Source organism: Oncorhynchus mykiss, chromosome 16 (genome assembly GCF_013265735.2).
Source record: "Oncorhynchus mykiss isolate Arlee chromosome 16, USDA_OmykA_1.1, whole genome shotgun sequence".
Taxonomy (NCBI): domain Eukaryota; kingdom Metazoa; phylum Chordata; class Actinopteri; order Salmoniformes; family Salmonidae; genus Oncorhynchus; species Oncorhynchus mykiss.
The window spans coordinates 1,707,501-1,724,587 of record NC_048580.1 but is presented as its reverse complement, the minus strand read 5'-3'; the positions used below and the strand labels follow the sequence as shown (position 1 = coordinate 1,724,587).

General features: G+C 48.5%; 1 protein-coding gene across 7 annotated transcripts in view; it reads right to left on the bottom strand.

Annotated features, from left to right (window-relative positions):
• Positions 1 to 17,087, bottom strand: part of arid4b (AT-rich interaction domain 4B) — a 214,190-nt gene that overhangs the window by 101,346 nt on the left and 95,757 nt on the right. For all 7 annotated transcript variants that reach the window (XM_036945928.1, XM_036945930.1, XM_036945933.1 and 4 more), the window contains one exon: positions 11,096 to 11,175. In XM_036945928.1, coding sequence (XP_036801823.1) covers positions 11,096 to 11,175 — 80 coding nt within the window. The remainder of the gene's footprint in view (positions 1 to 11,095; positions 11,176 to 17,087) is intronic.

Below are 17,087 nucleotides of genomic sequence, written 5' to 3'. Positions count from 1 at the left end.
TATAGTCTAATCCACAGTGGGCAGGAATGAGGTTGACCTGTGTTGTGGTTGTTAGACACATTGAGTGTTTTTCTTCCCACACAGGGTAAGCTTAAACATTATCCTGCGGTTGAATCCCTCCCCCAAAGGAGGTTGTCCTTACCGTATGCTTCCCAGTTGAAAACAGTACCATTTAATAGTTTGGGGTCACTTAGAAATCTCCTTGTTTTTGAAAGAAAAACAAAAAAAATGGTCCATTAAAATAACATCAAATTGATCAGAAATAGTGTAGACATTGTCAATGCTGTAAATGACTACTGTAGCTGGAAACGGCTGATTCTTGTTCTGAGAAATGAAGGCTATTCCATGTGAGAAATTGCCAAGAAACTGCAGATCTTGTACAACGCTGTGTACTACTCCCTTCACAGAACAGCGCAAACTGTCTCTAACCAGAATAGAAAGAGGAGTGGGAGGCCCCGGTGCACAACTGGGCAAGAGGACAAGTACATTAGAGTGTCTAGTTTGAGAAACAGACATCTCACAAGTCCTCAACTGGCAGCTTCATTAAATAGTACCCGCAAAACACAAGGTCTCAAGGTCAACAGTGAAGAGGCGACTCCGGGATGCTGGTCTGCTAGGCAGAGTTGTAAAGAAAAGAAAAGCCATATCTCAGACTGGCCAATAAATATAAAAGATTAAGATGGGCAAAATAATACAGACACTGGACAGAGGAAGATTGGATAAAAGTGTTATGGACAGACAAATCTACGTTTGAGGTGTTCGGATCACAAAGAAGAACATTCGTGAGACGCAGACAAATTGAAAAGATGCTGGAGGAGTGAACCATCTGTCAATCATGGTGGAGGCAATGGGATGGTCTGGAGGTGCTTTGGTGGTGGTAAAGTGGGAGATTTGTACAGGGTCAAAGGGATCTTGAAGAAGGAAGGCTATCACTCCATTTTGCAACGCCATGCCATACCCTGTGGACGGCGCTTAATTGGAGCCAATTTGGAGCCAAGTACAGCTACAAACTATGCAATATCTATTTAGGGAAGAAGCAGTCAGCTGGTATTCTGTCTATAATGGAGTGGCCAGCACAGTCACCAGATCTCAACCCTATTGAGCTGTTGTGGGAGCAGCTTGACTGTATGGTACGTAAGAAGTGCTCATCAAGCCAATCCAACTTGTGGGAGGTGCTTCAGGAAGAATGGGGTAAAATCTCTTCAGATTACCTCAACAAATTGACAACTAGAATGCCAAAGGTCTGCAAGGCTGTAATTGCTGCAAATGGAGGATTCTTTGACGAAAGCAAAGTTTGAAGGACACAATTGTTATTTCAATTCAAAATCATTATTTATAACCTTGTCAACGTCTTGACTATATTTCCTATTCATTTTGCAACTCGTTTTCATGGAAAACGAGGACATTTCTAAATGACCACAAACTTTTGAACCGTAGTGTATATTATTAAGTTTTTGTTTGATTCGTTCCTCGGGCAGGTTTTCTTTTTTTCTTGAGGCAAGTGGATGTTCGGTAGCCAGTCTATACCCCTTTGTCGGTAATTGGTCAACTGTAGTAAGGAGGGGATTCTTCAATGAAATGTTTGTTGTCATTCAACGAGACTATTTTTCATGCACATTATTTCACTTGAGAAATGATGCAACAAACATCTTAGTTAAATGTAAAATTGCGCGTCCAAGACCACCTCGGCAAAAATGTCAAAATGAATTACAGATTTCTTGATTTAGCTTTAATTCTGACTATTTTGAGGAAGTGTTATGGCTATGTTGTTGCTACGTTGGCTCAAGAGGGACAAAGAGTAACATTGCAGTTTCTCGTTTTTCAAGCGAAGGTCTTTTGGGAGGATATCCTAACAACTCACACGACATTCTGCAGCTGCTCTGTCTTTCGCTAGATACTTCAGTCTGAGACTGCCATCATTGAAGTGGTTTATGGTGACGAGGAGCACGATGGCTGTTGTACAAAACAAAGTTGTCAGTGATTGGATCGTCATCTAACCAATCACAGTATCAAAGCCAACGACTAATTTGCAAACCGCCGCTTTACCCACGTGTGTCCTGGCTCTGACCGAACCCATCGGTTTCTGGACCAATCAGAGGGCCCTGAATGTGTTCTCATTCGGTGAAGGGCTGAGGAGGTGCTCAGACTAGCCAAGTCATAGACTGTTCTCTCGAATCAGTGGGACGCTACCGTCCCATCTCGACAACCTCCGGTGAAATTGCAGAACGTGAAATTGAAATTACAGAAATAGTCATATTTAACATGCATGAAAATACAAGTGCCATACATTAGTTAAAAGCTTAACGTCTTGTTAATCCAGCCGCGTTGTCAGATTTCAAAAAGGCTTTACGGCGAAAGCACACCATGCGATTATCTGAGGACAGCGCCCAGCACACAAAAGCATTAAAAACATTTTCCACCCAGGCAGATGCGCCACAAAAGTCAGAAATAGCGATAAAATAAAACACTTACCTTTGAAGATCTTCTTCTGCTGGCACTCCAAAAGGTCCCAGCTACATCACAAATGGTGGTTTTGTTCGATAAAGTCCTTCTTTATATCCCCAAAACCTCAATTTAGCTGGAGCGCTTCATTCAATAATCCACCGGTTGCCCTCCTTCAAAACGCATACAAAATGAATCCCAAATGTTACCAAAAAACTTCTCCAAACAAGTCAAACAACGTTTATAATCAAACCCCAGGTACCTTAATACGTAAATAAACAATCAAATTTATGACAGAGAATCGTTATTGTCATTACCGGAGATAAACAACAAAGTACTCGAATTCACCAGAACGCGTAACAAACACTACAGCCTGTTGACATCTAGTGGAAGCCCTGGGAACTACAATCTGGGAGGCTTTCCCTTCATATTAAAAATGACAGACATAGGAATCAATGGTGGGCTAAAAAAAAAAAAAATCAAGATGGTTTGTCCTCGAGTTTCCGCCTGCCATATCAGTTCTGTTATACTCACAGACAATATTTTAACAGTTTTAGAAACTTTAGAGTGTTTTCTATCCAAATCTACCATTATATGCATATCCTAGCTTCTGGGCCTGAGTAACAGGCAGTTTACTTCGGGCACGCTTGTCATCCAGCCCAAAGAAGCTAAACAGCTTCTACCCCCAAGCCATAGGTCTCCTGAGCAGCTCATCAAATGGCTACCCAGACTATTTGCACCCCACCGCCCCCACCCACTACACTGCTGCTACTCTCTGTTATTATCTATGCATAGCCACTTTGACAACCCTACCTGCATGTACATAATTATCTAAATTAACTCGACACCGGTGCCCCCGCACATTGACACATTGACTCTGTACCGGTACCCCCTGTATATAGCCTCCACATTGACTCTGTACCGGTACCCCCTGTATATAGCCTCCACATTGACTCTGTACCGGTACCCCCTGTATATAGCCTCCACATTGACTCTGTACCGGTACACCCTGTATATAGCCTCCACATTGACTCTGTACCGTAACACCCTGTATATAGCCTCCACATTGACTCTGTACCGTAACACCCTGTATATAGCCTCCACATTGACTCTGTACCGGTACACCCTGTATATAGCCTCCACATTGACTCTGTATCGTAACACCCTGTATATAGCCTCCACATTGACTCTGTACCGGTACCCCCTGTATATAGCCTCCACATTGACTCTGTACCGGTACCCCCTGTATATAGCCTCCACATTGACTCTGTACCGGTACACCCTGTATATAGCCTCCACATTGACTCTGTACCGGTACCCCCCTGTATATAGCCTCCACATTGACTCTGTACCGGTACCCTCTGTATATAGCCTCCACATTGACTCTGTACCGGTACCCTCTGTATATAGCCTCCACATTGACTCTGTACCGGTACCCCCTGTATATAGCCTCCACATTGACTCTGTACCGTAACACCCTGTATATAGCCTCCACATTGACTCTGTACCGGTACACCCTGTATATAGCCTCCACATTGACTCTGTACCGTAACACCCTGTATATAGCCTCCACAATGACTCTGTACCGTAATACCTGTATACAGCCTCCACATTGACTCTGTACCGTAACACCCTGTATATAGCCTCCACATTGACTCTGTACCGGTACCCCCCTGTATATAGCCTCTACATTGACTCTGTACCGGTACCCCCCTGTATATAGCCTCCACATTGACTCTGTACCGTAACACCCTGTATATAGCCTCCACAATGACTCTGTACCGTAATACCCTGTATACAGCCTCCACATTGACTCTGTACCGTAACCCCCTGTATATAGCCTCCACATTGACTCTGTACCGGTACCCCCCTGTATATAGCCTCTACATTGACTCTGTACCGGTACCCCCCTGTATATAGCCTCCACATTGACTCTGTACCGTAACACCCTGTATATAGCCTCCACATTGGCTCTGTACCGTAACACCCTGTATATAGCCTCCACATTGACTCTGTACCGGTACACCCTGTATATAGCCTCCACATTGACTCTGTACCGGTACACCCTGTATATAGCCTCCACATTGACTCTGTACCGGTACACCCTGTATATAGCCTCCACATTGACTCTGTACCGGTACCCCCCCTGTATATAGCCTACACATTGACTCTGTACCGGTACACCCTGAAAATAGTCTCCACATTGACTCTGTACCGTAATACCCTGTATATAGCCTCCACATTGACTCTGTACCGGTACCCCCCTGTATATAGCCTCCACATTGACTCTGTACCGTAACACCCTGTATATAGCCTCCACATTGACTCTGTACCGTAACACCCTGTATATAGCCTCCACATTGACTCTGTACCGTAACACCCTGTATACATCCTCCACATTGACTCTGTACCGCAACTCCCTGTATAGAGCCGCCAACTTGACTCTGTACCGGTACCCCCTGTATATAGCCTCCACATTGACTCTGTACCGTAACCCCCTGTATATAGCCTCCACATTGACTCTGTACCGGTACCCCCCTGTATATAGCCTCCACATTGACTCTGTACCAATACCCCCTGTATATAGCCTCCACATTGACTCTGTACCGGTACACCCTGTATATAGCCTCCACATTGACTCTGTACCGTAACACCCTGTATATAGCCTCCACATTGACTCTGTACCGGTACACCCTGTATATAGCCTCCACATTGACTCTGTACCGTAACACCCTGTATATAGCCTCCACAATGACTCTGTACCGGAATACCCTGTATACAGCCTCCACATTGACTCTGTACCGGTACCCCCCTGTATATAGCCTCCACATTGACTCTGTACCGTAACGCCCTGTATATAGCCTCCACATTGACTCTGTACCGGTACCCCCCTGTATATAGCCTCCACATTGACTCTGTACCGTAACACCCTGTATATAGCCTCCACATTGACTCTGTACCGTAACACCCTGTATATAGCCTCCACATTGACTCTGTACCGTAACACCCTGTATATAGCCTCCACATTGACTCTGTACCGTAACACCCTGTATATAGCCTCCACATTGACTCTGTACCGGTACACCCTGTATATAGCCTCCACATTGACTCTGTACCGTAACACCCTGTATATAGCCTCCACATTGATTCTGTACCGTAACACCCTGTATATAGCCTCCACATTGACTCTGTACCGGTACACCCTGTATATAGCCTCCACATTGACTCTGTACCGGTACCCCCTGTATATAGCCTCCACATTGACTCTGTACCGGTACACCCTGTATATAGCCTCCACATTGACTCTGTACCGGTACCCTCTGTATATAGCCTCCACATTGACTCTGTACCGGTACCCTCTGTATATAGCCTCCACATTGACTCTGTACCGGTACCCCCTGTATATAGCCTCCACATTGACTCTGTACCGTAACACCCTGTATATAGCCTCCACATTGACTCTGTACCGGTACACCCTGTATATAGCCTCCACATTGACTCTGTACCGTAACACCCTGTATATAGCCTCCACATTGACTCTGTACCGTAACACCCTGTATATAGCCTCCACATTGACTCTGTACCGGTACACCCTGTATATAGCCTCCACATTGACTCTGTACCGGTACACCCTGTATATAGCCTCCACATTGACTCTGTACCGGTACACCCTGTATATAGCCTCCACATTGACTCTGTACCGGTACCCCCCCCTGTATATAGCCTACACATTGACTCTGTACCGGTACACCCTGAAAATAGTCTCCACATTGACTCTGTACCGTAATACCCTGTATATAGCCTCCACATTGACTCTGTACCGGTACCCCCCTGTATATAGCCTCCACATTGACTCTGTACCGTAACACCCTGTATATAGCCTCCACATTGACTCTGTACCGTAACACCCTGTATATAGCCTCCACATTGACTCTGTACCGTAACACCCTGTATACATCCTCCACATTGACTCTGTACCGTAACACCCTGTGTATAGCCTCCACATTGACTCTGTACCGGTACCCCCTGTATATAGCCTCCACATTGACTCTGTACCGTAACCCCCTGTATATAGCCTCCACATTGACTCTGTACCGGTACCCCCCTGTATATAGCCTCCACATTGACTCTGTACCGGTACCCCCTGTATATAGCCTCCGCATTGACTCTGTACCGGTACCCCCTGTATATAGCCTCCGCATTGACTCTGTACCGGTACCCCCTGTATATAGCCTCCACATTGACTCTGTACCGGTACCCCCCTGTATATAGCCTCCGCATTGACTCTGTACCGGTACCCCCTGTATATAGCCTCCACATTGACTCTGTACCGGTACCCCCCTGTATATAGCCTCCGCATTGACTCTGTACCGGTACCCTCTGTATATAGCCTCCACATTGACTCTGTACCGGTACCCTCTGTATATAGCCTCCACATTGACTCTGTACCGGTACCCCCCTGTATATAGCCTCCGCATTGACTCTGTACCGGTACCCTCTGTATATAGCCTCCACATTGACTCTGTACCGGTACCCCCCTGTATATAGCCTCCGCATTGACTCTGTACCGGTACCCTCTGTATATAGCCTCCACATTGACTCTGTACCGGTACCCTCTGTATATAGCCTCCACATTGACTCTGTACCGTAACCCCCTGTATATAGCCTCCACATTGACTCTGTACCGGTACCCCCCTGTATATAGCCTCCACATTGACTCTGTACCGGTACCCCCCTGTATATAGCCTCCGCATTGACTCTGTACCGGTACCCTCTGTATATAGCCTCCACATTGACTCTGTACCGGTACCCCCCTGTATATAGCCTCCACATTGACTCTGTACCGGTACCCCCCTGTATATAGCCTCCACATTGACTCTGTACTGGTACACCCTGTATATAGCCTCCGCATTGACTCTGTACCGGTACCCTCTGTATATAGCCTCCACATTGACTCTGTACCGGTACCCTCTGTATATAGCCTCCACATTGACTCTGTACCGGTACCCTCTGTATATAGCCTCCACATTGACTCTGTACCGTAACCCCCTGTATATAGCCTCCACATTGACTCTGTACCGGTACCCCCCTGTATATAGCCTCCACATTGACTCTGTACCGGTACCCTCTGTATATAGCCTCCACATTGACTCTGTACCGTAACGCCCTGTATATAGCCTCCACATTGACTCTGTACCGGTACCCCCCTGTATATAGCCTCCACATTGACTCTGTACCGGTACCCTCTGTATATAGCCTCCACATTGACTCTGTACCGGTACCCCCTGTATATAGCCTCCACATTGACTCTGTACCGGTACCCCCCTGTATATAGCCTCCACATTGACTCTGTACCGTAACACCCTGTATATAGCCTCCACATTGACTCTGTACCGGTACCCCCCTGTATATAGCCTCCACATTGACTCTGTACCGGTACCCCCTGTATATAGCCTCCACATTGACTCTGTACCGGTACCCTCTGTATATAGCCTCCACATTGACTCTGTACCGGTACCCCCCTGTATATAGCCTCCACATTGACTCTGTACCGTAACACCCTGTATATAGTCTCCACATTGACTCTGTACCGTAACCCCCTGTATATAGCCTCCACATTGACTCTGTACCGTAACACCCTGTATATAGTCTCCACATTGACTCTGTACCGTAACCCCCTGTATATAGCCTCCACATTGACTCTGTACCGGTACCCCCCTGTATATAGCCTCCACATTGACTCTGTACCGGTACCCTCTGTATATAGCCTCCACATTGACTCTGTACCGTAACGCCCTGTATATAGCCTCCACATTGACTCTGTACCGGTACCCCCCTGTATATAGCCTCCACATTGACTCTGTACCGGTACCCTCTGTATATAGCCTCCACATTGACTCTGTACCGGTACCCCCTGTATATAGCCTCCACATTGACTCTGTACCGGTACCCCCCTGTATATAGCCTCCACATTGACTCTGTACCGTAACACCCTGTATATAGCCTCCACATTGACTCTGTACCGGTACCCCCCTGTATATAGCCTCCACATTGACTCTGTACCGGTACCCCCTGTATATAGCCTCCACATTGACTCTGTACCGGTACCCCCTGTATATAGCCTCCACATTGACTCTGTACCGGTACCCCCCTGTATATAGCCTCCACATTGACTCTGTACCGGTACCCTCTGTATATAGCCTCCACATTGACTCTGTACCGGTACCCCCCTGTATATAGCCTCCACATTGACTCTGTACCGTAATACCCTGTATATAGCCTCCACATTGACTCTGTACCGTAATACCCTGTATATAGCCTCCACATTGACTCTGTACCGGTACCCTCTGTATATAGCCTCCACATTGACTCTGTACCGGTACCCCCCTGTATATAGCCTCCACATTGACTCTGTACCGGTACCACCTGTATATAGTCTATTGTTATTTACTGCTGCTCTTTAATTATTTGTTTTTCTTATCTCTAACCTTTTTTAAAACGTTTGATTTTTTTTAGGTATTATCTTAATACTGCATTGTTGGTTAAGGGCTTGTAAGTAAGCATTTCACTGTAAGGTCTACAAATAAGATTTGATTTGATTTGATCCAGACTCATTGGGAAGAAGAAGTGGGCGTGGCATAACATTTGGTCACAGCAAGAAGTCTGGGTAGCCAGGCATTAGGAAGTATGCGAAGACAGATTTTTACCTCACCGAGCCGAGTTCTGCTAGCAGCAAACCAAACCTATATATGCAGAAACCTTAACTAGACCTCCTCTCTCTCTGCCTGCGTGGCTGCTAAGTGGGGTCCGTTCAGAGACCTCCCCTCTCTCTCCCTGAATGGCTGCTAAGTGGGGTCTGTTCAGAGACCTCTCCTCTCTCTACCTGCGTAGCTGCTAAGTGGGGTCTGTTCAGAGACCTCCTCTCTCTCTACCTGCGTGGCTGCTAAGTGGGGTCTGTTCAGAGACCTCCTCTCTCTCTACCTGCGTGGCTGCTAAGTGGGGTCTGTTCAGAGACCTCCTCTCTCTCTACCTGCGTGGCTGCTAAGTGGGGTCTGTTCAGAGACCTCTCCCTGCGTGGCTGCTAAGTGGGGTCTGTTCAGAGACCTCTCCCTGCGTGGCTGCTAAGTGGGGTCTGTTCAGAGACCTCTCCCTGCGTGGCTGCTAAGTGGGGTCTGTTCAGAGACCTCTCTCTGCGTGGCTATTAAGTGGGGTCTGTTCAGAGACCTCTCCCTGCGTGGCTGCTAAGTGGGGTCTGTTCAGAGACCTCTCCCTGCGTGGCTGCTAAGTGGGGTCTGTTCAGAGACCTCTCTCTGCGTGGCTATTAAGTGGGGTCTGTTCAGAGACCTCTCCCTGCGTGGCTGCTAAGTGGGGTCTGTTCAGAGACCTCTCCCTGCGTGGCTGCTAAGTGGGGTCTGTTCAGAGACCTCTCCCTGCGTGGCTGCTAAGTGGGGTCTGTTCAGAGACCTCCTCTCTCTCTACCTGCGTGGCTGCTAAGTGGGGTCTGTTCAGAGACCTCCTCTCTCTCTACCTGCGTGGCTGCTAAGTGGGGTCTGTTCAGAGACCTCTCCCTGCGTGGCTGCTAAGTGGGGTCTGTTCAGAGACCTCTCCCTGCGTGGCTGCTAAGTGGGGTCTGTTCAGAGACCTCTCTCTGCGTGGCTGCTAAGTGGGGTCTGTTCAGAGACCTCTCCCTGCGTGGCTGCTAAGTGGGGTCTGTTCAGAGACCTCTCCCTGCGTGGCTGCTAAGTGGGGTCTGTTCAGAGACCTCTCCCTGCGTGGCTGCTAAGTGGGGTCTGTTCAGAGACCTCTCCCTGCGTGGCTGCTAAGTGGGGTCTGTTCAGAGACCTCTCCCTGCGTGGCTGCTAAGTGGGGTCTGTTCAGAGACCTCTCCCTGCGTGGCTGCTAAGTGGGGTCTGTTCAGAGACCTCTCCCTGCGTGGCTGCTAAGTGGGGTCTGTTCAGAGACCTCTCCCTGCGTGGCTGCTAAGTGGGGTCTGTTCAGAGACCTCTCCCTGCGTGGCTGCTAAGTGGGGTCTGTTCAGAGACCTCTCCCTGCGTGGCTGCTAAGTGGGGTCTGTTCAGAGACCTCCTCTCTCTCTACCTGCGTGGCTGCTAAGTGGGGTCTGTTCAGAGACCTCCTCTCTCTCTACCTGCGTGGCTGCTAAGTGGGGTCTGTTCAGAGACCTCTCCCTGCGTGGCTGCTAAGTGGGGTCTGTTCAGAGACCTCTCCCTGCGTGGCTGCTAAGTGGGGTCTGTTCAGAGACCTCTCTCTGCGTGGCTGCTAAGTGGGGTCTGTTCAGAGACCTCTCCCTGCGTGGCTGCTAAGTGGGGTCTGTACAGAGACCTCTCCCTGCGTGGCTATTAAGTGGGGTCTGTACAGAGACCTCTCCCTGCGTGGCTGCTAAGTGGGGTCTGTACAGAGACCTCTTCCTGCGTGGCTATTAAGTGGGGTCTGTACAGAGACCTCTCCCTGCGTGGCTATTAAGTGGGGTCTGTTCAGAGACCTCTCCCTGCGTGGCTGCTAACTGGGGTCTGTTCAGAGACCTCTCCCTGCTTGGCTGCTAACTGGGGTACTTCCAACAACTCTACAGGTTCATGTTACACATCATTACAATGCAAAAAAAGTGTTTTATAATGCAGCACTTTAGATTACTCACAATTTGCCATCCTTGAAGGAACGAACGAAGACGGTGTCTTTCTTTATGGTGGCCTCTTCATGGCAGTCTGGGGTGATGACCTGGAGAGGGAGATATAGAGAGAGATGGATGGAGAAAGGACAGGGGAGAGATGGATGGATGGTGAGAGAGTGGACAGGGGAGAGATGGATGGTGAGAGAGTGGACAGGGGAGAGATGGATGGATGGTGAGAGAGTGGACAGGGGAGAGATGGATGGATGGTGAGAGAGTAGACAGGGGAGAGATGGATGGATGGTGAGAGAGTGGACAGGGGAGAGATGGATGGATGGTGAGAGAGTGGACAGAGGAGAGATGGATGGATGGTGAGAGAGTGGACAGGGGAGAGATGGATGGATGGTGAGAGAGTGGACAGAGGAGAGATGGATGGATGGTGAGAGAGTGGACAGAGGAGAGATGGATGGATGGTGAGAGAGTGGACAGGGGAGAGATGGATGGATGGTGAGAGAGTGGACAGGGGAGAGATGGATGGATGGTGAGAGAGTGGACAGGGGAGAGATGGATGGTGAGAGAGTGGACAGGGGAGAGATGGATGGTGAGAGAGTGGACAGGGGAGAGATGGATGGTGAGAGAGTGGACAGGGGAGAGATGGAGGGTGAGAGAGTGGACAGAGGAGAGATGGATGGTGAGAGAGTGGACAGGGGAGAGATGGATGGTGAGAGAGTGGACAGGGGAGAGATGGATGGTGAGAGAGTGGACAGGGGAGAGATGGATGGATGGTGAGAGAGTGGACAGAGGAGAGATGGATGGATGGTGAGAGAGTGGACAGGGGAGAGATGGATGGATGGTGAGAGAGTGGACAGGGGAGAGATGGATGGATGGTGAGAGAGTGGACAGGGGAGAGATGGATGGATGGTGAGAGAGTGGACAGGGGAGAGATGGATGGATGGTGAGAGAGTGGACAGGGGAGAGATGGATGGATGGTGAGAGAGTGGACAGGGGAGAGATGGATGGTGAGAGAGTGGACAGGGGAGAGATGGAGGGTGAGAGAGTGGACAGAGGAGAGATGGATGGTGAGAGAGTGGACAGGGGAGAGATGGATGGTGAGAGAGTGGACAGGGGAGAGATGGATGGTGAGAGAGTGGACAGGGGAGAGATGGATGGTGAGAGAGTGGACAGGGGAGAGATGGATGGATGGTGAGAGAGTGGACAGGGGAGAGATGGATGGTGAGAGAGTGGACAGGGGAGAGATGGATGGATGGTGAGAGAGTGGACAGGGGAGAGATGGATGGATGGTGAGAGAGTGGACAGGGGAGAGATGGATGGTGAGAGAGTGAGTCTATGGCTCTTCAGAAATACTGTAGCACTGAGCAAAGTGGACTTTGTCCACAGAACACTCCAATATGTCGTTTCAAAATGAAGACATGAGAGGCTAACAGTTTAACAAGATGAGCATTTATACGTGAGTAAAGAGACTTGCTGGTCTGCCTTCCAAACACGGACAACCCTCCTACACACACAGGAACAGAGAGCAGTAGCAGTGGGAGTCCTAGCTAACAGGCAACACAGTCTAGACTCGAGGAGGTGGTGCTGTGGGATTAGTTAAGATAGTCTTTGAAGAGGTAGTGTTTCAGATGTGTTCATTCCACTGCCCATCTCTGTTGACCTGCATCTCCCTCCCTCCACCCATCTCTATCTTTTCACCTCTCTTCCTCCATCCATCTCTCTCTCTTCACCTCTCTTCCTCCACCTCTTCACCCCTCTTCCTCCATCCACCTCTCTTCCTCCTCTCTTCCTCCACCCATCTCTATCTCTTCACCTCTCTTCCTCCATCCATCTCTCTCTCTTCACCTCTCTTCCTCCACCTCTTCACCCCTCTTCCTCCATCCACCTCTCTTCCTCCTCTCTTCCTCCACCCATCTCTATCTCTTCACCTCTCTTCCTCCATCCACCTCTCTTCCTCCACCTCTTCACCTCTCTTCCTCCATCCACCTCTCTTCCTCCTCTCTTCCTCCACCCATCTATATCTCTTCACCTCTCTTCCTCAAATCCATCTCTCTCTTCACCTCTCTTCCTCCATCCATCTCTATCTCTTCACCTCTCTTCCTCCATCCACCTCTCTTCCTCCTCTCTTCCTCCACCCATCTCTATCTCTTCACCTCTCTTCCTTCATCCATCTCTATCTCTTCACCTCTCTTCCTCCATCCATCTCTATCTCTTCACCCCTCTTCCTCCATCCATCTCCATCTCTTCACCTCTCTTCCTCCATCCATCTCTCTCTCTTCACCTCTCTTCCTCCATCCACCCCTCTTCCTCCCCTCTTCCTCCATCCATCTCAGTATTGTACTATGAGGCAGCCCAGTAGCTGTAGTATTGTACTACAAGGCAGCCCTGTAGTATTGTACTATGAGGCAGCCCAGTATCTGTAGTATTGTACTACGAGGCAGCCCAGTAGCTGTAGTATTATACTACGAGGCAGCCCTGTAACTGTAGTATTGTACTACAAGGCAGCCCTGTAGCTGTAGTATTGTACTACAAGGCAGCCCTGTAGCTGTAGTATTGTACTATGAGGCAGCCCTGTAGTATTGTACTACGAGGCAGCCCTGTAGTATTATACTATGAGGCAGCACTGTAGCTGTAGTGTTGTACTACAAGGCAGCCCTGTAGCTGTGGTATTATACTATGAGGCAGCCCTGTAGTATTGTACTACGAGGCAGCCCTGTAGTATTATACTATGAGGCAGCACTGTAGCTGTAGTGTTGTACTACGAGGCAGCCCTGTAGCTGTAGCATTATACTACGAGGCAGCCCTGTAGTATTATACTACGAGGCAGCCCTGTAGCATTATACTACGAGGCAGCCCTATAGTATTATACTACGAGGCAGCCATGTAGCTGTAGTGTTGTACTACGAGGCAGCCCTGTAGCTGTAGTATTGTACTATGAGGCAGCCCTGTAGTATTGTACTACGAGGCAGCCCTGTAGCTGTAGTATTGTACTACGAGGCAGCCCTGTAGTAGTGTACTATGAGGCAGCCCTGTAGTATTATACTACGAGGCAGCCCTGTAGCTGTAGTGTTGTACTACGAGGCAGCCCTGTAGCTGTAGTATTGTACTACGAGGCAGCCCTGTAGCTGTAGTATTATACTACGATGCAGCCCTGTAGCTGTAGCATTGTACTACGAGGCAGCCCTGTAGTATTATATTATGAGGCAGCCCAGTAGCTGTAGTATTGCACAACGAGACAGCCCTGTAGTATAATACTATGAGGCAGCCCTGTAGCTGTAGTATTGTACTACGAGGCAGCCCTGTAGCTGTAGTATTGAGCTAGGAGGCAGCCCTGTAGTATTATACTACGAGGCAGCCCTGTAGCTGTAGCATTGTACTACGAGGCAGCCCTGTAGTATTATACTATGAGGCAGCCCTGTAGCTGTAGTATTACACTACGAGGCAGCCCTGTAGCTGTAGTATTGTGCTACGACGCAGCCCTGTAGCTGTAGTATTATACTATGAGGCAGCCCTGTAGCTGTAGTATTATACTATGAGGCAGCCCTGTAGCTGTAGTATTACACTACGAGGCAGCCCTGTAGCTGTAGTATTGTACTATGAGGCAACCCTGTAGCTGTAGTATTATACTATGAGGCAACCCTGTAGCTGTAGTATTATACTATGAGGCAGCCCTGTAGCTGTAGTATTGTACTATGAGGCAGCCCTGTAGCTGTAGTATTATACTACGAGGAAGCCCTGTAGCTGTAGTATTATACTATGAGGAAGCCCTGTAGTATTGTACTATGAGGCAGCCCTGTAGCTGTAGTATTGTACTACGAGGCAGCCCTGTAGCTGTAGTATTGTACTACGAGGCAGCCCTGTAGCTGTAGTATTGTACTACGAGGCAGCCCTGTAGCTGTAGTATTATACTACGATGCAGCCCTGTAGCTGTAGTATTGTACTACGAGGCAGCCCTGTAGTATTGTACTATGAGGCAGCCCTGTAGCTGTAGTATTGTACTACGAGGCAGCCCTGTAGCTGTAGTATTGTACTACGAGGCAGCCCTGTAGCTGTAGTATTGTACTACGAGGCAGCCCTGTAGCTGTAGTATTATACTACGGTGCAGCCCTGTAGCTGTAGCATTGTACTACGAGGCAGCCCTGTAGTATTATACTATGAGGCAGCCCTGTAGCTGTAGTATTACACTACGAGGCAGCCCTGTAGCTGTAGTATTGTGCTACGACGCAGCCCTGTAGCTGTAGTATTATACTACGAGGAAGCCCTGTAGCTGTAGTATTATACTATGAGGAAGCCCTGTAGTATTGTACTATGAGGCAGCCCTGTAGCTGTAGTATTGTACTACGAGGTAGCCCTGTAGCTGTAGTATTGTACTACGAGGCAGCCCTGTAGCTGTAGTATTGTACTATGAGGCAGCCCTGTAGCTGTAGTATTACACTACGATGCAGCCCTGTAGCTGTAGCATTGTACTACGAGGCAGCCCTGTAGTATTATACTATGAGGCAGCCCTGTAGCTGTAGTATTACACTACGAGGCAGCCCTGTAGCTGTAGTATTGTGCTACGACGCAGCCCTGTAGCTGTAGTATTATACTACGAGGAAGCCCTGTAGCTGTAGTATTATACTATGAGGAAGCCCTGTAGTATTGTACTATGAGGCAGCCCTGTAGCTGTAGTATTATACTATGAGGCAGCCCTGTAGCTGTAGTATTGTACTATGAGGCAGCCCTGTAGCTGTAGTATTATACTATGAGGAAGCCCTGTAGCTGTAGTATTATACTATGAGGAAGCCCTGTAGTATTGTACTATGAGGCAGCCCTGTAGCTGTAGTATTGTACTACGAGGCAGCCCTGTAGCTGTAGTATTATACTACGATGCAGCCCTGTAGCTGTAGTATTATACTACGAGGCAGCCCTGTAGTTGTAGTATTGTACTACGAGGCAGCCCTGTAGCTGTAATATTGTACTACGAGGCAGCCCTGTAGCTGTAGTATTATACTACGAGGCAACCCATTAGCTGTAGTATTGTACTACGAGGCAGCACTGTAGCTGTAGTATTGTACTACGAGTCAGCCCATTAGCTGTAGTATTGTACTACGAGGCAGCCCTGTAGCTGTAGTATTGTACTATGAGGCAGCCCTGTAGCTGTAGTATTGTACTACGAGGCAGCCCTGTAGCTGTAGTATTGTACTACGAGGCAGCCCTGTAGTATTGTACTACGAGGCAGCCCTGTAGTATTGTACTCCGAGGCAGCCCTGTAGCTGTAGTATTGTACTATGAGGCAGCCCTGTAGCTGTAGTATTATACTATGATGCAGCCCTGTAGTATTGTGCTACGACGCAGCCCTGTAGCTGTAGTTTTATACTATGAGGCAGCCCTGTAGCTGTAGTATTGTACTACGATGCAGCCCTGTAGTATTGTACTACGAGGCAGCCCTGTAGTATTGTACTACGATGCAGCCCTGTAGTATTGTACTACGAGGCACCCCAGTAGCTGTAGTATTGTAAGACGAGGCATCCCTGTAGTATTGTACTACGAGGCAGCCCTGTAGCTGTAGTATTGTACTACGAGGCAGTTCCCCACATGGCCAGTAGGACGTGGTAAGGAGCTGGCAAGTCAACACACTGCAGCTGCCAACAACAACAAACACAGGGCAGAATCCCAAATGGCACTTTATTCCCTACATAGTGAACTAGTTTCAACTAGGGCCCATGAGAATCTGGTTAGAACAGAAGTACTATAGCACTATATAGGGAATAGGGCTCTGGTCTAAAGTAGTGTACTATATAGGGAATAGGGCTCTGGTCTAAAGTAGTGCACTATATAGGGAATAGGGCTCTGGTCTAAAGTTGTGCACTATATAGGGAATAGGGTGCCATTTGGGATGCAGACACGGGGGGGACTTGCGGACTTCACAGGAATCATTAAAGGGACCGCGTCCTCCTCTCCTCCCAGTGTCTCGGTTCTGCGTGCCTGGGAGAACTACTTACATAGACAAACACTGCTGGGCTGGCAG